General features: G+C 37.6%; 1 protein-coding gene across 1 annotated transcript in view; it reads left to right on the forward strand.

Annotated features, from left to right (window-relative positions):
- LOC124165323 (probable chitinase 2) overlaps positions 1-27,172 on the forward strand; it is a 56,752-nt gene extending 29,580 nt beyond the window's left edge. Inside the window, exons 2-8 of the mRNA XM_046542681.1 lie at positions 5,525-5,770; positions 14,763-14,922; positions 16,482-16,578; positions 20,231-20,461; positions 22,030-22,215; positions 23,105-23,278; positions 24,912-27,172. Coding sequence (XP_046398637.1) covers positions 5,525-5,770; positions 14,763-14,922; positions 16,482-16,578; positions 20,231-20,461; positions 22,030-22,215; positions 23,105-23,278; positions 24,912-25,190 — 1,373 coding nt within the window. The 3' untranslated portion in view covers positions 25,191-27,172. The remainder of the gene's footprint in view (positions 1-5,524; positions 5,771-14,762; positions 14,923-16,481; positions 16,579-20,230; positions 20,462-22,029; positions 22,216-23,104; positions 23,279-24,911) is intronic.
- The last annotated feature ends 821 nt before the right edge of the window (positions 27,173-27,993 follow it).

The raw sequence follows: 27,993 nt of genomic DNA on the forward strand, positions 1-27,993 counted from the left end.
TAAAAATGATTTTTCCTCAGTAATTAACGCTATCCTGGCACTAACGCATTTACTTCGTTTAGTAAGGTACAAGAAATTTTTTTTGTGGAAATTACTTATTGTACACCCATTTTATGATCAACTCTGTCGCTTAGTCTTCGTATTCAATATCACCACCATTTATAACGCACTCTTCCATTTATGAATGGTTTTACCCTTTAGGGTAATTTATTTAGAACCTTATGCACATATCTACTTCTATTTGGAATCCAAGATATATGATTAATCAGAGCGTATGTTCAGTCCTCCTCATTTTGTATGTCTTCAATCATCCTAACTCCTCTCAGGAATCCTGCACTCAATTTCCTCTCCAATTGTCTTTTAATCTGTCCAGTTTATTTCTATCACCCATCTTCAACTCTTTTTGATCATCAATTTTACATTAGGTAGAATTACACGATAGCAAATGCGTAGTCATAAAATTAACGTTAGATTCACCAAAAAAGCTTTTTTATCCTTTTCCTGAACTCTATATATAATATAAAATTTGAATCTTGGAGTGGAGGGCTTAAAATTGAAATGCAAGTTTCGCTTTACTTATGATTAAAATTACATATCATTGAATATATTAAATTTAACCCTTTCCACTTCAATTAATTTCTGAATATCGTGCTCCTATTCTCTATTTATTTTTTCTGTGTTTCTTTTGAAATGTAATGTTAGGCGATGAAGTCTTATTTTGTAGTTTGTAATCAACGTAGAATAGTGGAATAGAGGTGATTATTATTTCACATTGTAAAGTGTCTAGTTAAATACATCGAGAACAGAGCTATCGCTACTCGTATAAAATAATTTTATTGCTTCCAATACATCATGTTTCAAGGAATAAGTATGACTTTTTTTATGAAAATTGGGGATGTTTTAACTCTGTTAAATTTTTAAAATGTTCATAATGTTCCCCTAAGTGGTGATAAAATTAAGAAAATCTGATGACGAGCCACTCTCGTCATTGCGCGATTTGGCGTCAGATGTTCACGACGAGCTAGACCCGTCATTTCTGGGCAAGGGGTTAATAAATCACTATCATCAGGGCCTGAAATATATAGGAGTATATAATTTTGATACATAAACTTAATGAATGGTTACAGTAATGTTTATTACAATAATGTAACAAAAAGGAAGCATTCAGTCGTAAATTAGCAAAAGGTAAGGGACTAGAATTTTGTCATTTTTTGCTTACTTACTACTAAGTGTGTCTTTTTTTAATTATTTTATAAAACATTGAAGTATTATTTTTTTGCATCAAAATTATATACTCATTTTCATTTCAATCCGTGGTTATGATTAACAAATAAACCGAAAAATGGGAAAAATTTGTATTTCAATTTTAAAAACCTACGCTCCAAGATTCAAATTTGATTTTAAGGTTAGAGATTTACTGAAAATGTGGCGTAATTATCAGTTGCCGAGTCTGCTAAACAGATTTATGTAGTTCTTAACCAGGGCCTCTCATTGGGAGACGTTTGCGAGAAAGAAGCTCACAGTTTAATAGGAAATCAGCTTTGATAAAATAGTGATCGAGGAATGCGGAAAAAGGCAACAAGGTTTAAAAAAAATACGAGCTACCGTCCTTGGTAGATCCTGCATTGATTGCCTATTGTTACGTTTCTGTGATTTGTGTACTGTGGGAAGAAATTATGCTACGCATTTTTGTGTCTCTATTACAACTATAAACATAGTATTATAATTGAATTAATTTGGATTTAAGAATGGGAAGGTTTATCCGACCGAAGGAAAAAATGTAGATTATATCTTTCGTGTAAATTTCAAGTAGAATACTTTTACTGCAAATAACATCTTATGAGCACAAACATCCATTCGCTAAAAAACAAGGGATTCTTCCTTTTGTTCCTTCACGCTCATAGTCCCTTCCGGGTCCTTTCTTCACGGAACCCATTTGTTTACAGGTGACGTGGGCGTTTCCCTTTCTTACCTGGCAACCTTGCCCCCTACTCTTAACACGAACCTTCTGCCTGTCATCGGACAACTCTCGGAGGCCGTATAGTAAGAGTAACCTATCCAAGCGGGACTCGAACCCGTGACTTTCAGTTAGGTAGGCGAGGACTTCACTCCGCCAACATAGAATCCGCAGGGTTCCCTTTCAATCGTGAAAACCTTAAAACCTTGAATTCCGTCTACCGTGAAAAAACCTGGAAATAACCATGAATTTCATCGTAAAACCTTAAAATCCTCTCAAACTTGATTGTAGAACTACAATTAACCGTTAAAAAGATCTCTCAATCATGCCTCAAGGTCAGTAACTCACAGACACTCTCCACGCATGAGAACTGCTGCGTTCATCACCAGTATTTAGCCAGTGAGTTTCGTCGGATTTTTCCGTTCATTTGTGATACTATCTACTATAAATTATATAAACTCTTTGCCCTATCAGCCACTTTACTGATGTGGATATCCTCGTATACATACTTTTATCTGCACGCGTATACTCGAAGCGCAATTATTGGTCCGTGTACCATGACGACACACAGACCTTAAGGCCGTGATTGGAATACCGTTAACCAAAGTGATCATTAATCCTGGCGAGAAATCAGACACCTCTTCACTTCCCTGTCACCCTCCATTTTCCCACTCACAACCTTTAGCCGGACCTAAATTTGGCTAACGGTATGCCATGTCATAAGAGCACTTTCATTGCTGCGTTTGTATTCCCGGCGTTTATCGCGTTTGCTATATTTTTAGTTAACGTGCGGCCAGTGATTGTTATGTGATCAATATTTCTTCCTAAAATGGTTTGTCAACAGACCGTGAATTTGGCGCAATTTAGACCGTGAAAACCTGGAAAAAAACTGAAACTGAACGTGAATTTTATAATTTAGATTGAGTGGGAACCCTGATCCGGTATTTGTCAATATTGAGTGGTTCGAGGAATTGAAAAGAAAAAATGTTTTACTTCTACACCAATTTATTTTCACGGCACTACTAGTTACGAAGCATCGGCGTCATCTTCAGGTGCGTGAAAATAAATTGGTGGAGAAGTACAACATATTTTCTTTTCATTTGCTCAAAATGTACTTCCACAAAGTTGAGCCGGAGACAATAGAGATTATCTAATGGTTCCTGTTGCCATTATTAATCATTCTTAGGAGCTCAACACATTTCTTTTTTTTGTGTATGACGCTTTTAGCAGCGAGCACGCGGATGTGAAATAATTTTGGACGATGCTGGTCACTTCCATTTCCTCGTCCGGATGTGTGAGTCATCAATTTTAAATGAATCACTTCTGGTGCCGTCTAGACGCAACGCAAGGTCATCGAAAGATGTCGTTTTTTGCTACTCCATGTGCCATGTATTTAACGGTCTTCCTTGCGCCTTTTGAGGACAGATGAGACATGACAAGGGAAAAATGACTCAATGCTCTCGATTTTACATGACATCTAATTGTAAGTATTAGGAAATATATCAAGAAGGTTAAGAATAAACTAATATTAATGAAGGTTAAACTCATTGTCTGCATTTTTTGAAAGTTAATTTGATTATATTAGGTGGCGTTACTAGGAATATGCTTTGGAGGGGAAAAGATTGCCTGGGGTTTCGACCTCCCCCACGAAATGGGGGGTCCGGAAAAATTTATGAAAAATGACATGCCTGGAAATACATTTTTCATAATTTTGGCTCTAAAAATTTAACTTTTAGCAGATGCAGTTATTATATGACTGAACAAGGCAATAGTTTTTAATAATTCTTTCATTTCTCTGAGGATTTGGGGGGGGGGGATTTATCCCCTCAGCCTCCCATAGTTACGCCTCTGGTTTTAATAATATCGGTGATCGCCATTAAGTTCATTTTCCGTTCACGAAAAATGTAATATTAAAAATTTATCCGTTTTGCATTCCATCCCTGTTGTGATGTAGCCTTCGCTTAAAGTTTCTGCGGGACAAATTTTACGATGGAATTCTAACGACAGTCAAATTTAATTATAGAGTTGTTTTTTTTCATTCTTGTTTTTTTTTTAGCGTTGATTAATAATATAAAAAGGACCGAAGCACAGGTATATAGATGCCCCGAATGAGACTAACTGGAGTAAAAAGAATTTTCAATTCCTACCTTGAATACCTTATATACATCTACATAATACCCTGTGAGCCACCTCTAGGGTGTTTGGAAGGGGGTGACAAATCACCAACATGCAGCATGCAAGAGGACCGCCACATCCACACCTTACGGGCATAGAAATATTACGCATACTAGCAAAATATACATGCTTATTTATCAAAAAAACTTGTTAATGGTTAGTAATTCCTAGAGCAAATACCTGCAAGGTTAGAACTATGAAAAAAAACATGCAATGAGTGATCCTAGCAAGCGACGCCATTAATCGTATCTATCAATTGAGACAACGTTGCTAACCTTAATAGTACAAGGGAAGAATGACACCATGACTTGTAACACCATGAAAAAATTATTAATGATTAGAACAGTTTTTAATCCAAATGCATTAGCCAAACGTGAGATACCTCAGCCGTCATCATCATCAACTGGTTTTCTGCCTACTGGAGGGTCCAAAACACCAAAGTTGTTTCCACCTCCTCCTGTCCAGGGCTTTCTTTTTGTATTCCTTATACCTTTTTAACCTCACTTCGTCCGTCATCTTCAGCCATCTTCTTCCTCTTCTCTTTTCTTCTTACACGGTTCCCCCGGGAGCTGTATTTAAAATCAATCCCCTCTTAAAATGTGCCCGATCCAATCCTCTGTGCAGATCTCAATGTTCTTGGTATAATCGAATAATCGTGCGTACTTTTTGGAATAACAATCGTTTTTCACTGCACACGAAACCTACCAGGTATGAATCTGCTTCTCGTAATGGGAAACTGGGTGGACCTTGAATTATAGTAGCTATTAAACACATATTTATAATTAAGAATTACTTGAATTTTATTTCTTGATTTTTCGTAGCCTCACGTCATTCTATGAGTGAGTGGAATGAGGAAGTAGGTACGAGTGGCGTAACTATGGGGGGGGGGGGGGGGGATGAGGGAGATGAATCCCTCCCTCCCAAAGCATCAGAGAAATAAAAATATATTTAAAACTATTGTCTATTTTTGACATATAATACATTATAACCCAACCTTTAATGAAACCCAAATTGTATGTACCAAAATGATGTAAAATATATTTCCAGGCATGTCATTTTTCAAAAATTTTCCCGGACTGAGGGGTTTCCCCCTAAAGTCCCCTCATCCCCCCTAAAGCATGTTCCTGTCATGCCACTGTTAGGTATAATATGCTGGTATGCGTAACATTTTTATGACGGTATAGTGTGCAGTCCTCTTGCATGCTGCATCTTGGAAATTGCTCACCCCTTGCCAAACACCCTACAGGTGGCTTTCAGGTTATTATGTAGAAGTAGATATTTAGTAAAGCCAGCTTTAAAATTTACAGCTGTAAGAAATTTCTTTTGGACTCTTTCAATACTTGATGTTTATTTGTTCGCATGACTTATTTTCCACCATTTCTCCCTGGTCAGGCGTCGCCGGACTTGGCAGCGGGATCCGCGAGGCGCGAGTGACGAAGCACGGCAAGGCGGTCGTGTGCTACGTGGCCTCGTGGGCAGTGTACCGACCCGAGAGGGGTTCCTTCTCCATCGAGGAACTCGAGCCCGCCCTGGACGGCTGCACGCATGTGGTGTACGCGTTCGCCGGCCTCAACTCCACCACCAACGGCTTGAGATCGCTGGACCCCTTCCGCGACCTGGAGGAGAACTACGGCAAGGGTGAGTACATACTCTGAAGTTGAGGTGGGAGTCACGGTCCGTTTTTAAGGATTCGGCTCACGTTATTTGATACATCCCAGTTAAAACTTCTAGTGGTAACATTTAGCAGGTTCTGGCTAGATCACTAGGCCAGCCACGGGCGTCAATCCTGTACGTGGGAACAGGGGCGCAGATAGGAATTAAGGCTGGGGGGGATTTTAGGCAGAACTAATACTGGGGTGTCTGGGGGTGTGGAATACCCGCCAGGGTAAGCAGGTGGTGCGGGGGCACTCCTTAAGAAAATTTGCAAGATAAATGGTTCAAAATGGAGAGTTTTACGGCTTTCGGAGGGATATTTTATTAATATTTACACTATTCTGTAAGTAATATTTATCAAATTATGTAAAATGGATTAAACTTTAAAAATTTCTTAGCTCTGGAGGGGGTTTTATCCCCCAAACCCCCCTTCGCTGCGCCACTGCGTGGGAATATTTGATAGTAATAACCTACTGTAAGTCTCTCAGAGATTTTATGTCCCCCAAATTTAGTGAAGTTATTATGAATTATCATACTTAGCGTTATTTTCTCCTGATGGGGTATAAAATTTGGTATAGAATGGGGTAAAAATGCTTTAAAAATCATAATTTCCACAATTTTTTTATTTCCGGTGGAGGACCCCCGGGCCTCTTTCAAATTGGAAAATCGTTCCCAGTTCAAAGTACACAGTTTTGCTGCAATCGCTGCCAATGGATCCAGTTACAATTACTGGCAGAAACAATTGGAGCTAGTTTAAAGTATACCGGGACTAGCCACGGTGATAACTTCTACGGGAGTCACCCGCAATGCACAATCATGAATGAGCACAATTGGAACTCTTTGAATGGTTCATGTTCAAAGGAATTACAAATTAAATACCACTATATGCAATGGTTGGTTTACAAGAACAAGATTTGAAACCAGCTAGACGTTGGGTGTACATGTACAATCCTAATCTTTTCATCCAAAAGTCTATTATACTTAATGCATGAACCTAATAATTTCAAGTTGAAGTTTCATAAATGGTAGATAAAACTAAGCGCAAAGCTTAACACTTATAATGTCAATTTATTTTATTGTACACAGATAATTCAAGTTCTTCATTTGTGTTTTGAAATGTAGTAGTTTCCGAAATTCCTGTTTCATACTCGTCGAAAGATCACTAGTAATGAACATCAGGGCCAAAAATAATTTTTAAATTATAGAAATGCATCATAATGAACTCTAGGCCGGTATTGCGGCAATTTATAGGTACGAGAAGGGTGGCCATTTTTAAACTCTTTTAAGATGATACATATATGTTCAGTGACAGAAAAATTAACGCAAAGGTCATTGGCGTCTGAAGGCGTCACCTCGGAGACAATTCGATGACGTCTGTCTTCCAAAAGTTCGTTCTCGTAATGCTCTCATACAACCGGGAATTTTCAAACCACAAACCCCCTGTGCCGGGGAAATTAATCACATCCGTCGCAGTAAGACAATGCGTAAAAGACCCAACTACGAATTCTTCCCAAAATTTTACGAAATATGCTTCTCCCACCTCTCAACTATAATTAGAATAGAGTTTACTGTCGCGGGGAAATCTGTGAACACGACCGACATATTGAGATTTTTTCCGCCAGAGTACATTTATCAGGATCTAGCTTGATGTTATTAAATCGTCAGTTAAGAAATCAATTTATTTTTGTATTTTATTATAATTCAATGATCAAAGCGATACCTTCGCCCTGTGAAAAGTTCTTCCTAAAACAACCATAACTCTAATGTCGTCACCAACTCATGAAAATTATTTTTACACGCTCTTTCCTAAAAAAAAACACGAGTAACGACTTTTCTAGGCTGTCTTGGCGGGTATGATAAGTCACTCCCATTCTAACCAAAACATCGACAGTCTCATGGTCAATGCGCACTTTTTGGCGAAAATTTTGGCCATAACTCGTTAATACATTGGAATGCACTGTCTAACGCACATAGTAAACCTTTCATCTCACTTATCTGGTATTTCACGAAGTTAGCCTCAAACGTCTTTTCCCAGGCAATGATTATTTTAAATCACCACAGTTACGTTGTACAACTAGTTCAGCTGAAAATAAAATGTTACAAGTTTTAAGTAGCAATTTCCCTGCACATTTACTAGTATTTAATCTGATTCTTGCCAATTGAAATCAATTATCCACAGATTAGTCACAATTTTAGTACAAAAGTATGTATACGACGATATCCCCATTAGTAAAGTGGCAGATGGGGCAAAGAGTTTTTATAATTTATAGTAGATAGTATCACAAATGAACGGAAAAAATCCGAGGACAATCACTGACTAAATACAGGTGATTATGGCAGCAGTTCTCATTTAACTTACTGCATTTGCGGAACAAAACGTTGCCAACTCAAAATATCAGTCAGACAGAGCATCCAAAAATTTTCCAACTAAATTGGCGGAACTTTGACCTCTCTAAAAACTCGGAATGCGTCTGATATTCCAACCTATTTGGCCGCTGCAGATCGCTTCGGTCAGCCATCTTGTCGCTGGACAGCAACTATAGCGGCTGGCTCCCTTGCTGCGTATACCTCCTCTATGATCGCCTCATCTCAATCCCTTCGTATGCAGTGCTCTGGAGCACCACCAGCATCACTGGAAGAGAAGGAAAGGTTTTAGCCCTTGAAAATGACGAACATCGTGTTTATGGTATATCATATTTTTAATATTAACACTATGCCTAATTTTTGAAGGAAGGCATCGGGGTATTACGGCCGAAAGAAATTATCTTGAATTATTGCTAACATGAAATTAAATAATTGATAAATTCAACGATAACTTAACTGTCAAGGAGGATTTAGCGTAAGGTAGCAATGACCTTGGGTCAGTGGAAAGCCTGTAGCCAGTGAAGAAGTTCCATTAGCAGTTAGTAATTACATACTTAGCATTCTTCGTTTACGCTCGTTTGGAAATTCAAATTTGCCGCCAAAATCAACTTTCACGGAAGTAGTTACCCAAACTCTGCGTAAGATGTCTCTGCCTCCGTTTCATGTTTCAGAAACAAATAATAAGCTTTTATACGTCAATGTTTTCATAAATTTGCAATACTGATGAAACAAACAAATTTTCATATTAAATATAAACCAAATTTATTAAATAATTGAATAGTATATTAGAAAAATGAGGTTAATCTAATTGACTTAAGTTAGTTGCCGATGACGTCTTTCAGTGAGTATTCAAACGGAATGCAAAATTCCATTGTAAACGTTGATCCTTCACAAGGTTTAGCAGGGAATTGATGAATGGGTTTTCACACGACCTGTGTGACGCCTGGACCTTCTTACGACACTCCCAGGTTAAACCTATCTGATCCCTTCTTGTGATGGATCCGCGTGTAATTCCTTAACTATCTTGAAAACGCGTCTACGCCATCACGATTGTTTGCATCCGCGAATGTCTGCTATGGAAAGATAAATGTCCCGCAGGTACTTACATTGCGGGCCGACTCTTGCGAGAATTTGGGAGTCCTTAATTTTGAACTTACGAGCGTAATGCGCCCGCTCACAGCGTCCTTCCACCGCTCTTTTCAATGCAGGTCCACAGAGGGATAGGCGCGTTTCTGATTTTAAAATGTAGAAAAAAAAGGCAGGGTCTTATGTACAAATTTATTTGGAATGTTCATGTACACATTGAGGTCAGAGGACCTCTTATACACAACATTGGAAGTAATTGCACTATCCTCTGTTAATACTTGTTTAGCGTTTTCCTTAATATTTACAAAAATATTTTGAAAATATCTTACCCTAGAGAATGCTACATAAAGTTGACCATGAGAGAATTCAGGGTCAGGCAGTAATAAGTCAGCTCTTTGCAAAGTCCGACCCTGAGCCTTGTTAATAGTCATCGCATAGGAAACCTTAATGGGAAATTGTGTGCGAATCAAATTAAAAGGCATGGTGGGATCCGTCGGCGTTAACTGTATTCTTGGGATGAGGACAATCTTGCCGGAATCGATTATTTTTTTAAATCGATTATTATTTTTTTAATTTTAAAAACCAATTTTAGGAAACAATGGCAATATTTAGGAAGAAAGATATGCCGTCGCATGTTCTCTTATAAATTCTGTACATTTTGGTACCTCATTTGTAGCGTTTGGTTGCCTATAAGTTGAGAAAAAGGTATCTATACAGTAGAAATAATATAGAGGATAAAGCGTTTCTCGTAAGAGCATCCATATGTGATATGTAAAACTGGTTACTTGCATTTATTTTTAAACAAAATACTTCGCTATTTCATAGCACATGATGGCTTCAACTCTTTGTCTGCCTCACGAGTGTCCCTGGTTTTTTTCATTTTTTTCTAAAAATTTCCGAAGTTCCGAAACCTGTCAAGCATATAAATCAATCGCTAAATTGTGGATTTTTATTTTCCCGAGACACGTAATGGAACATTATGTGAAAATACGTTATCGTGGGTTACGCACTTTCTTTGAAGTAGTTATTTCGGACGAGGTCTTATAGCAGCAGCTACAAACAAGTAAACCGGGGGAGGGAAGGTTGTGGCTTATTTTTATTTTCTCGGATTCTTTATTCTTTATCTTAAGATGTTAACAACGGGGGAGTAAGAACAGTAAGCTAAAAAATATATCGATAATTGTTTAGCATTTAGAGATCCTTCAAGAGTCTTAAATGCAATAACCATTAATTTTATCAATTTTTATTTTATTGATAATTCCCACGTACAGCAATAATGTCAATTTACAAAACAAATAAGTAAAAATGAAGAGAATCGTTACAATGGTAAGAAATGTATAGGGAGTGACATTATTGATTATATTAATGAATATTTGAGTGCATTTGCTCAAGAACTGTGGCGGAGATCCAAATGACCCCTATTCATTAATTTTTTTGATGTTTTTTCATTTTTATTGGTTTAATTTTCTTAATTAATGTCACTTATTGAAATAAATACTCGCTACTTTCCACGATTATAAAATTAATTACGACCTTGGTTTTAATGTTACTACATCATCTTCAAGGAGGTACATGAAGTAAACTGGAAACCTAGGCCATAATAAGTTTTATAATCGTGGAAAATTGCAAGTGTTTATTTCATTATGGAAAAATTTCACTCAATCACGCTTGAATATTCGGATTTTATTGATGATCAGAGAGGTGAGATTGAGCCAAGTTTGTGAAGACGTTCGGGGATATAGAAAAGAGACTCGCCGCGTTGCGCGCGCTCGCTAAGGGGTTTCGCCCCTTAGAAACTCAGAGTTCGGCTTCGCCGTCTAATTTTGTCCGAAGATTTTTTTTTCGAATAATCTGACCCGAAAGTGTTACGAGGCCGGCCAGGGGGTAGAAAAGCGTACCCTTGGCTGCTCCACCACCGGCTTCGTCGGCAAACTCTTCGGAACGGCATCGCCCATCCTCCTACCGTTGTCCACAAAGTCCCAGCGCACAGTGGGCGGAAATCGAAAAAAGCTTGACAAAACTAATATCTCCGTTATTATTCAACGTAGATCCACGATTTTTTCGTTTTTCTATTATTTTTATCTCCTTAATCCGAATCTAATGTTATTTTTGCTCTAGAACAATCAGGGGCCTCTCTAAAATAAAATGGCGGAAAGAGTAAAAATTCCCTAATTTTAATATTAAAAGCGCTGCATGTTAGATGCTTATTATATGCATACAAGTACTATCAATGACTTAGAAACTTCGATACATAGCCCTAAACAACTTTACCTTAATGTATCGATGCATCACAGAATATGTATCGATGCGCGGTATCTATATAATATTAAGGATATCGATTTTATCAATGTATTCCACGGAAATTAATTCAAGTATTTTTTGATTATTTTCTTTAGAAGTTAAAACCATATTTCTGTATCTGAAATGAATGACTAATGAAATGGAAATAATGCATACCTGAGTAAATACAGTTATAGGTTTTTGTCATCTGAATCAATCTCGTCTCCATCCGACTCTGCGTTCTCGTCAATCAGAAGGAGGTTCCTAGCTCCTTTAGGTACCTTCACATTTCCGTGATTCGAATCGATTGATGAGGATATTATTGCGTCCGAAGATAGAAGAAGTCTTCGAAAAATATCTTCGAATGACACCATTCTTGAAAATTTTCTGGAGTGCTGCTCCCTGAACTTCCTAATATCCTTGTGCCTCGATGCCTCGGCGAAGTCTCTATCCCGCTGCAGCGGGATAGAGGCTTCGCCGCTCGGGGGCAAGGGAGTAGCTTGAAAGGTTGGCTAATACGGATACTTTAACCCGGTGGAAATGCCGATAGGAGTTGACCCACATGAGTGGTGGTAAAGGTTATACAACCTGTCAGGTAAAGAAATAAGTCGATTGAAATTGATAGAAATTGTGGATTTTGGAGTCAAATGATGGAACATTTGGCGAGGACACTTTACCGTATGTAACACTGTTTGAAGTGTCACGTAATACATCAGATATGAATGATTGATAGAACAAGTTTGTTTTGAATTGGAGGACTTCGTGGGTTGCAGAACATTGCAGTCCTATAGTGTTTCGTTAAATCTACATCTACCTCTGTATACCTACTGCCCCACAAGTCGCCTCAAGAGGCGTGTGGAGGGTGTTAGGACACCAGCCGTTTTCGTATGGAAAGGCTTTAAAAATTTCACCTATTATAGTCCTTTATCGTGCGGGGGAAAAAAGAATTTCCATACTTATTAATTCGGCAAAATATCTTTCTAAATTTATCGCCTCTGTCGGCCCAGGAGATGTAATGGAGTTCTAATATGATGTTTTCCTAGACGCTCCATTACTATCCCGATTAAATATATTCATTATCAACTGCAATCTCACCCTCCGAGTCTCAAGTGGCTCGCAACTCAATTCGTTCAACACCTGTGTAAGGCCGTTTTACACGGTACACGGAATTGCGCAGGTTAGAGCTGCATTAATTTCTAAAATGGCGTGGAATTGCGCGAATGCATGAACGAAATTAGAACAGGGGCTATTTTGCCGTCTCGCATCCACGCATTCTCGCATGTGTTCTAGCAATTCACCGCTTTACACGACGCAATTTTGATTGCGCCTTCGCACGTACGTCAGACTGCGCAATTCCGTGTACCGTGTAAAACGGCCTTAAGAAAGCTGAGCAATTCACCAAAAACTATTCATCCAACAGAAACTATAATTTACAGGCCACTTTACACGGTGAATTTCTGTGCGCCCATAGCAGTTTTTGACAAATCGCGCAGCTTTATTTTGTATTTCATTTTTATTTTGTAAATGTATAAAGCTTTTCACTGTCGCCGTATGCACAGCGTTAATCGAAGAATATATGGTGGAGATGGGACGACCGTGATTCCCCGACGAGGCCTCGTCACCGCAGAAGCGTTGAGAAGGCGGTGAATGCACGACCCACCGGCTTTCTCTTTCCAAGTTCAGTTACCTTTACCACTGGCAATAATTGATTTGGCATTTTATCTCCTCCATCTGATTTTTCCCTCGCACCAATCAGTGGAATATATTAACATTTTCCACTTGTGTCTGACGCCTAACTCTGGCTTAGCCTCGTTCTTACTCTAAGGTAGGCGTGTCCAGACGAAGTTGAATTGCGGCCAAATTACTTTTTTTCTAAATGATTTCCTTAGAGATAGATGCACTTACGTAACTAATTTTGCTGGTTATGAGTGGTCGGCAAATCCTTTAATTACTGTTAGTTTTGTATTTCGTCCAAAAAATGGGTACTTTATGGGTTCAACGTGACCGAAGCTGCGGGAGTAATGATGTAGGTCATTTGAGTGTTAAAGATTGACGTTGCATCGTGGTACTATTTATTCATTTCCCCCTTTTCCAGGAGTTGAAGTTGCCATAATGTAACTAGTATTCTCATCTGTTATCCTCAATTATTACGTCTTTCGAGGTATTCTTTCTATTTAATGACGGCTAATACTATAATTGTTTCACCGTTTCCTTTGGCCGATGTCCTTTATCTCTATTTTGTCTAATTGCTTTTTTATTGTCTGTTGGGTGTAACTTTTGCAATCGATTTTTAAATAACATTCTGGTGTCCAATGGAGCTACTATTCGGCAATCGTATTCAATCCAGATGATAATTCATTAATCATTAATTAGATTCAATAATTATCCAGTTATTACATTAGAATCGAATAAGTGACAGGTCCTCTAACAACATGATTTTATCCTTGAAAATATGCACCGCTTGTCGTTACTTCGTTATTCGGGAAACATATTACCTAGGGGTTCGATCTAATTACTAGATTCGTTTGGATATTCTTTTCCGCAAAGCTTTATTGCAATATGATTCAAACGAGGAGACATTATTTTATACTTCTGAGTCCAGTTTTGATTATTGCCTATTTTATATTGGCTGTCTGGAAAAACGATGTCCTGTACCTTGCACCTTTCTGATTCGTGGGCGTACCCAGCTAGGGGCAGGAGGGGGCAGCCCCCCCCCCCCTACAAGCAAAAATCGCAAATGTCTATAAGGAAAATAATATTTTTTCAAGGAAATAATTTTAAAAACTAATAAAGAGCTGTTACATTTTCCTTAAAATGTTGATTTCATTCACCTTTTCCATGCTTAAATCTTAACTATAACTTTAACAACCATGGCTTGCCCACCCTCCCCAAGTTTTGATCCTGGGTACGCTCTTGTTCTGATTATTTATATCTCTCTTTTATGTAAGTGCAAAAATAGAGTTAGGGTACAGCAGTGGTCTACTATGTTCACGGGTGATGTAATTGGATTTTTTAGGGTGACGAGAGCACTTTTTATGGAGTGCATAATTGCCTTAAATTCTTCCTTGTGGTAATACCTGTCCATCTTATATTGCTAAATTTTAAGTAAGCAGAAAAATAGCATATAAATCTTTCATTATAAGTTAACCATGTATTCATGAAACTCAAGAAGCTGAAGTTCATTAAAGTGATGCATAATTATATTTATTGTGAAATGATCTATATTTTTATTTTCTTTTTATCATAGGTACATACCGCCGAATGACTGGCTTAAGGCGGCATTATCCTCATTTGAAAGTTACCTTGGCGGTAGGTGGATGGAATGAAGGATCCCAGAATTACTCAGCAATGGCTGCCACTGCTAATACCAGAGCACTCTTCGTTGCCAGTGCTTTAGATTTCATCCAGTAAGTCTAAATATATTACTTACAATTAGTGTGGTAATCATGAAGTAGGGTGACACCATATTTTTCTGAAATATATGATTTGTGACATTCATTTCTTTTCCTGACTGTAAAAAAATATTATCTTTTGGCTCATGAGTAATTCTGATTTGTCAACAAACCAAATTTTGCCTTTTGGAAAGACTTTGTGAGTCATGTGAGGAGTGGGGAGAGTAAATGTGCATGTCTGAGTTGTCCTTGAGAGTATTGTGGGTCACTTAGCTCCTCTGCTGGATCCATTCTGCTGTGCTACTGATTTGTGAATTTTTTAATCTCAAGGAAGACACATGACAACTCTATCTGGGTTCTTTATACTTTAAAGCAATTGGATTTTGGGACGTGATCACTGATGGATTTAGGAGATTTCACACGGGTCATGACCCCTCCAAATTTTATCAAAAATAGGTCATTTTCATTAGTTCAATAGTTTTTTTTGTCCTTAAATGTCTACAATCGTTCAATTTCATCTGCTGCGAAGAATAAAAATGAAATTATTGTGATGTTTGAAGTAACCGTTGAAACAAAATACCCCACACCATTTTCTTGTTTTGGTATGAGCCCGTATGGTGGTGCCCTGTGGTAGTTGCTTTTTCTCCCCCGCACATGTGCTCATGTTCTTGTGTGTAATTCCTGCCAAATAAAGTGATTTCTCATATCGCGTGCTTATATGTTATCACTAAAGTGTGAATAAACAACAGAAATTTTAGTCTTCAAAATATGTTTAAAATGCCTGTCTCTCCCGGGGGTACCTCCCCAGACCCAGATCATGACGCTGAGCCCCAAATTTGATGCTGAGCCCGCCGCTGGATATCATATCATGAGAGTTAAACAATCCTCTTCTTCATTGGATCTTGAAAGTTTGGTGCTTGAAGTGTGGTTCAGCTGGCAAACTTTGTGTGAAAAATCCACAGAGGAAAAATCATTCGCCTTTACCAGGATTCGATCCCGGATCCCTCGATTTCCGGCCGAGTGCTTTAGCCAGTTAAGCTACCAAGGCATCATTCTCCCCCGTGGAAATTTGTGGGCATTGCGGTGACTCTGTAAAAGTTATCACAGTGGCTAGTCCCAGTATACTTAAATTAACAAACCGGCAAACTTAGAAAATTAGAAAATCTATGAAATTCTGATGCGTACACAGCTTTGCTGGTAGAAAGTAGTATCATTGCAGGTGAATATTTAAGGTACTTGATGACTGCAAGACTGGTTCCTTTCTACAAGGGCCTATGCACACATTGGCGAAGCACTTGAAACTGGTTTGCTAGCCTTAAATAAATGGTAATTTTGAAAACATTTTGTAAAATACTACTTTCCATCCTTATTTATAACATTGTTTAATTGAAATTTCTAGTATATTTTATATCAGTGATAAAAAATATTTGCATTGTCAGGAAAACCATTAAAGTCCACAAAAAAATTGAAGTAATATGGTGTGTCACTATACTTCACAGCTACCCATCTATGCTGTTCATGCTATTCGTCTCATTAATTTTGAAGTCTCATGTTTCCATTTTTGTTCTTTTCAGCAACTATGACTTTGATGGCTTGGATCTGGATTGGGAATATCCATCACAACGTGGAGGAAAACCAGAAGATAAGAAAAACTTTGTTGCATTGGTCCGAGTAAGTATGAGTAATAAGTAATCATAGCACACCAAATCATCTTTCTGGGCATAAAGCTTGGTTGAAGTCCCAGGCGTACCCAGGATCATAACTAGAGGGGGCAAGCCATAATCAAGGGGAGGGGCGGCAATCTAAGTTGTGACATTTTAGCATGGGAAAGGTGAATAAAACTATCATTTTAAGAATATTATTACAGCGCTTTGTTAGTTTATGAGATTATTTCATTGAAAAAATAATTTATCTTAGTTACATATCTTATACTAATACATATCATTTTTCGTTGGTTTAACTGATTTCGCTTAAAAGCTTCCCCCCCCCCCCCCTTGCCCCTCGCTGGGTATGCCCATGGTTGAAGTAATGATGCCTTAATGATGTGCCTTAAAAAAATGTGCCACTTTTTATTTCCTTGTCATTTTGCTTATTTAAGATGAATTATGCTCTTTCAAGAGGGCATATGAGTTTTGAGGTGTATGAGTTTTCCCAAAGATTTATTTCTAAATTGAATATTGTGTGAATTTCGTATGAGTTTTCCTCAATCAAGCAACTTGCTTAATCAATTTCTACTTTTGAAGGCCCTCCCCCCTCTGAGCTAGTTTTCTCATCTTCTCCAATTTTTCCATTTCTCAAGTGAATTACAATGCATAATCTGTATACAATAGAACCAACTATGACATGATGTGCAGTGAACCAGAATTAACAAAGAGTTGCTTAATTTGGGTTAAGTTTTCTGGGGTACATCACCTGGTTATTTGGTGAGTAATGACAGAGTTCTAGTCATCAAGCACTAGTCTTGCCTTATCAACTTACCAGTTGATTTACCTGAGAAAACTTCATCCATACCCAGACGGCACAGAACCCTCCGTATCTAATTCGTATGTACATAGTACCCATTGACTAAGGGGATACTATGCCGCTCCGTCACTTTTCGTCAATGGATAATTTCCGTTCGCGGCCTGTCGACGAAGCGCGTACGCAGCATGTGAATGTCCGCTACTAAGCACGTACGATTGGATACGAAGCGCGCAGGAACACGGCACTCAGGCTAATCTCAATCGATTAGGTCGAAATTAGATACATCGTAACTCGCACGATCGAAAAATGTATCGAACGCAACACAATCGATAGCTACCGACCGTAGCGAGAACCTTGATACGAATCATTATGAATTGTAAGTTCTCAATAGGTAAATAACACCATATCATGAATTCTAATTACCATGAAAGACTCACGACCGACAAAGTTTTTGTCGGTTGTGAGTTTTTCATGGTAATTAGAATTCATGATATAGTATTATTTACCCATTGAGAACTTACAAAACTTACTCGGCCACTTAAATAACTCTGCGAAAAATGAGATTCTCATGGCTAATTCACGCACCCCCAGCATCCAGCACTGTTAAGTGCCTCGTACTTACTTGGAAACCTTGAGATGTTAATGAGAGTAAATTCTTATTAATTTTGACACTAAATAAGACATCACATAGCCCACGAGCATTAAAAAGCTTACCCTAAAGCCTGACGAAATAAAATTTTTAAATAAAAATTGCCGATGAAACAGGATTGCTGACACATCTGCTATTAGTATGATCGAATTCATCAAAATGCAAGCAAAAATTAACGTATAGTTCAGTCTCAGCTACTAAAACTTACCCATATCAGGCGCTAAAGTATTTGAAAAATTATTTGGTATGAGTAAAAGTCCCTAGGTCACTGCAGTAAATGTATCAACCTATTAAAAATATGAAAGTCCTGCCAAATCACCAGCATAAACACGTAAAATAAAACATGGCATCTCTTAGATCACACCTCCGATTTTATACTTACTTTGCATGAAGTCACCACCGCAAGAAATTTTAAAGAGGCAGGAAAGAAAAAACCCACAGAAATACAATACATATATTATGTATTTTCTATTGTCAACCACAATAATATTTCCAATTTTCTCTTCTATCCCACATCTAATTTAGCGAAACAATTACTCTTATTCTCTTTCGAATAGAAAATTAATTAAAAGAGGACTGGTCGATACATACAAACTATCGTCAATACTTTCTCCGATGAACGTCCACTATCACTGCACCAACTTGCACAAATCAAATCCACATCCACAAATATGTCACTTCTGCCACAATGTCTGTCTTCTTGGCGACAGGTAACAGTGAAGCAATGGTACCTTCCTCCAATCTGGGCACCTTCAATTCAGCAGGAATTTTCTCCTCGTCTTCTCGTCCAAGGCCACAGATTATTTTCTGATATCACAAGGTGCGATGTGAAGCTCACACACCTAAAATTAATAAATAATAAAATACCATGTAACTTAATAGGTCAAATCATTTCCAATTTTTGGTATTTCTGCATGAGAAATCAAATTACTAGGCTCGTAAATATAGTAAATATTTTTATGCCTGATATTTTTATTATTTTAAACTATAGCATAAGATAATTTGAAATGATGAAAGCCGACGTGTAATACGCCATAGGGCAAGCTAAGAAGCAATACTCGATCCTATAAACTTGGCAGCTTATTCCTAAATTCTCCTTTAACCACACGTTTACCGAATGAATTAATACAAAAAAGACAACTAAAATGCAAGAATTTTCAAAAGAATTGCTGCTACAATATTTTGAATCACCATTTTTAGTACTGAATAGTACTATAGTACTTCAGTACTGAATAGTTCGGGATGTTGATGCATCAACATCCCGAAGCCACTTCTAACTTAAAATTACATCCAAATAATTACAGCGAGAAAGAGTACATACCTCACAGTTTTTCGTAGGGGTGAAATGTTTTCTTCTTATCGCCCGAATGCACTTCTTCTTCAACTCAGGATCTTTTGGAAAGCTAAAAACTTGAGCCATGTCCCGGAGTTTCCATTACATCCCGACATTACACACACGGAAGGCACTTTTAACAAAAATATCTCACAAACACGTTTCTGAAGCCCAGAGAATGAAATTAAAGAATAAGGGAAACTTCACCATTACCAGACACTCTATTTTTCACAAACTTAACCACAAAAATCCCTGAAATGTGGTGAGACGTGACGTAAACCATGCCATCTCCAACGGCTTGTGAAGGCATGTGATCTTTCTAGGAGGATATGGCACGATGGCACCAGATGGCACCACCCGCGAAAGAAAATAGTCCCAGACCGAATACAGTTTTATCGATGAGATACAATTTTATCGATGCATATGAATTTGCCAGTCCTCTTGCATCTTTTTTCGTCATTAAAGGAAATAAAGAAACAAAACCTTCTAAGTAACTTCCTAAGCGCGATTTTTGTATCTTGATTGTCCACCCTCGTATTTAGGTACGAAAACTTCCTGTGCCGTCTGGGTAGCATGCAACAGGGAAGCTTAAAGTCTTTAGTTACCTACGCTATTTCCTTACCTGCTGTTTGAAGTTGATAAAATACATTCATGCAAAAATACAACCTGGAAGTGACCCTCAAATAGCTGGTTGGGTATACATATGTGATCCCTCTGATTATGTATGAGTAACAGTGATTCAGTACACTCAGCAATGTTTCCTGTAATCTTTTGAAAGTTTAATTTTAACTTTCTTCTATTATCTTTCATATCCTATCCCAAATTCCCTCCGTATTACTTCGCGTCATCTCATTGCTTTTGTTTATTTTCTCACATAGGAGCTGAAAGAAGCCTTCAAAAGCAGGGGATGGATACTGACCTCTGCTTTTGGTGCTGCCAAGGATAAAATAGATGCAGCCTATGATGTGCAAGCCCTTGCTCCTCATATTGACCTTTTCCATCTCATGTGCTATGACTATCATGGTTCCTGGGATCAGAAAACTGGTCACAATGCTCCTCTCCATCCTCCTGAGCAGCCAAGGATTCCTCTTGATGAATATTTCAATGTGGTAAGTCATCACTCTTTAATTTGCTCTCAATTTTAATTTTATCGTTTCCTTTTATTTAAAGTGAGGCTAAGTTTATTGATTGATTCTATAATGTGAATAAATAGTTGTCAGGCTGTTTAGTCCATAGTTATTTCTTGTAAAAAGTCAGAGGTGTAAATCTTGCTTAACAAGAAGGAGAGGGGAAATAAGATGTGCTCACAGTTTGGCTCACTGTGTTGCCTCAGGGTGAGTGCATTGTTGTAAGCACACAAGGAAGCTTATCACTACTGTGTTCTCAGCTTCTCATTCTCATAAAAGAATGTAGGAAGAGGTGAAATACAACTAAAGATGTCTATGATCGACTAGAATTGGGGAATGGAGGAGCAGCTGAGCTTTCAATATCTTTATTGCTCTCTTCCAAAGTGTTGAAAAATAGGCTTCCAGCTGTGTTGACTGTACCTCCCTAAACTATTGTGGACGGATTGGATTGCAAGGATATAAGTTGAATAACAAAATGTACTGCTTGAATGCTGAAATGAGACTAACTTTATTGTATTGGTTCATCACCTTTTCCAACGGCCGGAAAACAATAATGAAGCATAATGCATGTGAAATTCAAATCATTCCATTGCCAAAGGTCATTATTTATTCAAATTAATGCCTTATAACACAAAGCACCCGTAGGATTCCTCAGCTCTGTAGCAGAGAGGCATACAATTTATTTGCTTTGCTCAAGTGCTGTACTGTTATGGCAAGATCTTTTTTTGTTTATTCAGCTCCTGTTTGATTCTGTTGTTACCAGAATTAAGTTCAAAAGGAGAGAAATCTTTATTCTCTCTGAGAAAATGCTAGACTCGACTCATAGAGGAGGTGCAAACAACCTATGCATTAATAGCAATTTTACAGATACTATCTTCAAAAGTATTTTTTAAACTTGTATTCTATGATATGATTCTAAATGATTGTTAACTCATAATTTCCTTTCAAATGCGGTTTTCTGACTTTATTTTGAATTAATGGATTTTAATGAGTGGTTTAATAATCTATGATGATACCCGGACGGCACAGAATCCTCCGTATTTAATTCGTATGCAGATAATATCCATTGACAAAAAGCGACGGAGCGTTAGTCAATGGATACTATCTGCATAAGAATTAGATACGGAGGATTCTGTGCCGTCTGGGTAGACAAAGGAAAAAAATAATCTGTATTTCAATGTACGAAATGAAAATTTTATGGAGTTTTATGATTGAATTGTAATATTTCTCGGAGTCCTTTTGATTTTTTCTAAAAGTTTTGCAAAATAAAGTTCCCTGGGAAAATTTTCTCCCCTCCAAATTTCAGTAGTTTAGTATGTATGTATTTTGATTTTTATTTGTGCGTATAGTGAATAACTAATAATTACTTAATATTCTGATGATTTTTTATTGTACTAATTGTTAAACTAATTCAGAATATCACTTTCATTATTCAACTACTCAGCTGAATGGTACCTAAGCTATTATGTGTAAACAATCAGTTGAAATGCAGCGGTGGATACTGATATGCATTCATTTATGTCCAAATTAAAAAAAATTATGTTTTCCAGGAATACACTGTGAAGCATATGCTTAGACTTGGAGCTCCTCCGGAGAAACTTGTTTTGGGAGTGCCAATGTATGGGCGGACATTTTTACTGGCCAATGAAGATGATGGAAAGGTTGGCTCTCCTGCAAAACCTACTGGTTTCCAGGGACGTTTCACAAAGGAAGATGGATTTATGGGATACAATGAGGTGAATCATTCATAATTTATCAGATCTTAAAATTATATCGGCATTTCTTTCCACTTTTTGACGAGAAAAATGTAGCATTTTTAATTGTGATTGTTATACATTTTAGAAAAAAACTAGCATTACAATTAGTTGTGCCACATTTTATTTAGGGTAAGGTAATGCTAGTTTATTGAGAGTAGGGTATTGCTATATTTATATTCATCCTTCATTTCCCTCAGTGCTAAAAATTACCTTAGCTGCTATGATATATCGAAAGAAAAAAAACAATTAAGTTCCTCGCAAATAAATGTGTAACTTTCATTAACGACTGGGTTTTGATGTGTTGCAGCACCTCCAGGAGAGAAAATACCATCAGCAAAAGCATACTAGAGTACAACATGCATTGCAGTGTTTGCTCTATTTTGCTATATCCTCACCTGAAAATCATGCTATACAGCATAACTTTTAGTGAATGAGTGCCCTCTCCGCCCTTCTTTATCTGCCACTACTTTTGCTGCAGTATAGAGATAAATCAAATATGTTACTTCTCCAAAAAGTGAAAATATGAATGTCACTGATGATATATCTAACAGTTATTAGTAGTTTTTTTGGGGAGAAATCATATCCAATGCTGGTCAACTTTTCATCTATTACTGATTGAATTTTTTTCTGTAATATTTTTGTTATTTTGATTAAATTAGCATAATTTGATTAAATGGCTGTTTGTTTGCCACATTCACTTGTTGCAGAGCAGTCTCTCAATTTGTTTGAACTTTTTGGTATAACGTTAAATATTTTTTTCCTCCATATTTTGTCATGCATTTCCACACTGTGACCCCTTACTCTCCACGTGGACTTTTTCCCAGAATGGCAAAACTTATTTCTATCATATTCTATTGAACCCTTGCAGCTCTGTCTTGAGTTTATGCCACCCAAAGATGACCATTCTGATGGGCATGATCATGACAATCACAACATGTCTCTTACCTGGAGGAAATCTTATGATGAAGTAGCAAAAACACCATATGCTGTCAAAGGAGATCACTGGTTGAGCTATGATGATGAAGCTAGTATCAAAGAAAAGGTAAGAACTTGGTACTTGGATTGTGCAGGCATCCCTGCTTGCACAAGGGCATTCATATACATATAGATATACATGGGTTATAGTGGGATATACGAGGATTCCATAGTTACATAATTGCTGGAGATATATCAGTTTACAAAGAGGATTCAACAGATAATATGCATGGGTATTCCATGTAATATGCAACTGCTATTTTTCATGAATCCTAAATATCATGAGGAATTCTGTTGGAATAACATGCACATAATTTATTTGTGGTGGGGAGTACAGTGGTCTGCATACCAAGGCTTTTGAGCCACACTCGAGTCTTTGACCCCTTGAGCTTGACTTCCATAAAATAACCACAGGGCATATACCTGCTATTTATTGGAATATTTCTCTCCAGTGGCGCCGACTCCATGGGGCCTGAGGGGGCCCGAGCCCCCTCAAAATTCGTTGTGGGTATGAGGAAAAAATGTGTCAGGCTTGTCGATTTTCCCCAGAGTGTCCAGATATCAAGATTCCAGTTATCAGGGTTCTAATGTTGATCATATGACTCTTCTAAAATGCTTAAAAACCTTGAAACTCACTACCTATAAAATTTCCCGGGGCAAGATCTCCGGTTAGGGCCCCCCAATATTTTTTGTAAGTCGGCATTCCTGGTTCTCTCCTATTTGCATGGAATCGGCACTCACAATATATTTCAATCACTCTACTGCTGATATTTACTGGTTAACTAATGAATTTGAGCATACCTCCTATTGAAGTTGAAAAAGTTTTAATGGATTTAATGGTTTCAATGGTCAAAAAGTGACGGCATTCCGAGGTGGTATAGGTCAATCTCAGGGTAAGATAGGCCATCTAAATGATACATTAAGCCTGTGAAGATGCTGTGACTTGGCGATGGGAGGCTGTCAGCAATTACGCCTCCCATCACCCAGGGGAGAGGGCAGCAGATTTTCTTCATATGAGTGAAGGTGGAGACCAGAGCGTTCAGTACAGCAGCACTCATTTCATTGTAGGCGTCTTAACATTTACTTTACAGCTTTAGTACTGTAATGTGAAAACCAAAGGAAAACACCACATTGTTTTCCAAAGTTGTAGCCACTCCAATTTTTTAACGAGAAGACATGATAGTCTTGTGGATAGGAGAGTGGAATGGAGAACTGTGTCAAACCAATCTTAGGATTGTTGGCTTATGATGATGGCAATGCCCTCATGATGTGCCCTTAGCCCTCATTATGTGATATTCACATGCATGCCGTGATGTGATTTTTCTCTCAAATTATTTTAAAGTTTTGTATCTTTATGGTTTTACTAAATTTCCTCCAAGTATGCAAGTGTAAAGAAGCCTTTATTTTACATAATTCAGAAAATATGCCAAAAAATCTCTTATAATTCACAAATAAAAATCAATATTTTCTCAGGGAAAGTAAAAATTAAGCCTCAAAATCCTGGAAATTTCAGGGAATTTCCAAATGAGCAACTAATTGACACCCTGATTTATCTTTCACCAGCTAAAATACAAATAATTTTCTTTAGGAAACACCAAAGATTTATCATCGGGCAACAATCTGCTTATAATGTTTTGCCACGTTGAACAGCTTTTGGGTGAAGCTACTGCCATATCATTAATTTTCTTTGTCTTCTGCAGGTGAAATTTGCAATGTCAAATGGCTTGGGAGGTATTATGATATGGTCCATTGATACGGATGATTTTCACGGAGACTGCAGTGGGGAGAACTCTTCGCCATCCAAGAAATTTCCACTTCTCAATGCCATAAATGATGCTATTGAAGAAAGTATGAATGAAACGCCAAATGAGATACCTGATGGCAAAGAGGAAGAAGACTCTGGATCAATTTCATTGGTTTCATCATCTGTCTTTGTGATCCTTGTGAATTTATTCCTTGTTAAATTTATTTACCAATGAGCTGGCCACAAATGATTTGGATTTACTAGAGAATGGATTAATTTTTTATGACTTTTTAAGGTGACTGGGAAGACCAACAGGGACATTTTTCAAAACATTTTTGGGGAACGTGAGTTACCCAAACCATTGTGCTCCTTAAAAAAATCTGTGATTTTACTTCAGGCATTTAAAAAAGGATTTTCATTGTTGAGTTTTTCTCTCTTTTATCTGCTTCTCGATAGAGATAGTCAGATAAAGCAAGATGATCAGAATAGTGCATCAGTCTCATTTTAATGAGCAGTGTTAAGTTTTGCCTGGTCATTGTCAACATCAATGCTGTGCATACAAGATGCATGTGCCTATATAGGCTACAAGATATTGGCGTGCCTCTACCTAGGCCAACTTGTGCTCAACTTTTCTTGTGCAAAGTTGCTAGTAATGTACTGTGTTACAAGGGTGAGAAAAATGTCTGCTCAGATTTAATTTTTCATTGAGTTATAATTCAGTGAGTAGGTGAGGTTAAAAATGAGTGTTCTTTTAATTTATCCGTCTGTGACAAGAAGCTAGCTAAACAACAGTAAGACTGCTAAAATATCGTAGAATGAATATTTTTAATCATGTCATTGCAATTAGAGGTAATTCTATAGTTTATAAGAGTGCATTTTTCTGGATGCCCAGTTCAAGAAAGGGGAATATCTAAAACTTTGGGCTTGCAAGACAGTCTGAATTTTTTTTTCTAGATATTGTGCATTTCTCATTTCATTTCCAAAATATCAGGTTATAGGTATTTTTATTTTCCACTCGATAGGTATCTCTCCTGTGATTGCAGTTTAATTTTTTATCTGGGTTTAATAAATAACAGTTAAAGGGCAAGTTTCCATTTTTTATTTGGTTTTTGAAATTCAAAATTAGCAAATTATTCTTTACAAAAAAATCACTGTGAGCAAAATTAGATAGGGCAGGTATAAGTTGAAATAATGAAGGTAATTGGTTGTGAGGGTCATTGGGAGTAGACTTTGGAGAGGGTCTTGCCTCCCACTCTAAGTTGAGACTTGGAGGGTGACCGTGTACCTTTCCCATATGTTTTAACATTGATCACTTTCCTTCCTCTTTCATTGACAGCGTTTAACTGGCACTCGTTGTTATGCGTAGCAAAATTTACAATAAATTACCAAAATAATTTCTGTGAAGGTCAAGAGAAGAAATTGCTTACTTCCCCCTTCAGGTCTTTCATATATGCATTTAAAACAGGACCAAGTTATATGATAGTGTGTATCTCAATGTGTAAATGATGTGATTGCATAGAGGATTGATAGAGGTTATACCCAGATGTTCTATTTTAATATTCTATGTACGTAAAATTAAATCATCGCAGCGCAATGCACCATTTATATTTCCAGGTACCTGAGGGAGTTATTGAGGTTGTTTTGCATAATGTTTTCGAAATATTTACATTTTGTATGGGAGTGTTAAAGTACCACCTCATTAATTGTAGTGGGAGAATAAAAATACCACTGCTGCTAGTCCTATAAGGGATGCGGTCCTATCTTACTACAAGGTAAATTAAGACTATGCAAAGTGGAAGGAACTATTAAATGATTCATGTCAGACTATAGAAAAAATAATGATAGCCAGACTATAAATGAAACTAAAAATTAATTCCAAAAAAATTGGCTGGAAAACAAATGACTATTTTATACGCAGCAGATTAGTGTTTGATTTTTGAATTGATTGAATGTTTACAACATTTTTGATAGACCACTGGCTGTCTGCAGCATTTTAATTGAAATTAGACATGCAAGGGGCCTTTAAATGTGGGCACTTTTGGATTTAAAACAAGCAAGAGGGATTATTGTTTTCCCGTGTAAAGCTCTGTAATTGATATTCCATATCATCATCATCTTTCCATGTAAAATGTGCATTATTGTAATATCTGAAATTTCAGATAAAGAGGAGAGAGTTGTAAATAACTGTTTCATGAAAATAAATTTGACTTTTTATCATCCTTAACTTTTTTTTAACCTTTATAGATGTCTTGTACCTTGGGGGGACGACTACTCACCGTTCTCAAAGCACTGATGCATTACGATCAGACAGCCGCTGAGGGGAGGACGATACGCCAGAAGCAATGGGTAGTCAACAAGCCCGAAAGCTACGGAAGGCTAGCAAAAACGTAAACAAATTCTAATGACACCATTTACGAGCTTACCTCCCGACATAGCATACGATACTAATATCCGGCTTCGAAAATGTCCATTTTAGCTAAAAATCCTACGTCCCATACGCAAAATCTGCGAGATTTAGAGCTGGTATCTCCGCGGCGAGAATGACATATAAGAAGGTATCCGTGTAAGTTGCCCCACTTAACTTGAATCTGCTGGGGGACGACTATACTAATCCTTCTCCCCAATGCTCTGTTCGTAATTGGCTGGCGCGGTGCTCTGCGAAAGAAGGATAATGGGAGGTGGTGCATTGTGACTAGCCAGTCGTTCAGGGATGGACGATGCGGCAGACGCAATGGGGAGTCAACTAGCCTGAAAGCTGCAGGAGGCTAGGAAAAACGTAAACTAATTCTAATGGTACCATTTACGAGCATACCTCCCTTCATGACATACGACACTAATAGCCCGCTTCGAAGATGTAGATTTTTGAGCGAATCTGACTTCCCAGATGCAAAAAAAATCTGTGAGATTTAGGGCTTGTGTCTACGTGGCTAATATGACATACAAGAAGGTATCCCTGTAAGTTGCCCCACTTAACTTCAGCTGTTACTGTTGGCGACTACTCACCCTTCTTACCAATGCTCTGTTTGTAATTAGCTGGC

This window comes from Ischnura elegans, chromosome 9 (assembly GCF_921293095.1).
Source record: "Ischnura elegans chromosome 9, ioIscEleg1.1, whole genome shotgun sequence".
In the NCBI taxonomy this organism is placed as follows: domain Eukaryota; kingdom Metazoa; phylum Arthropoda; class Insecta; order Odonata; family Coenagrionidae; genus Ischnura; species Ischnura elegans.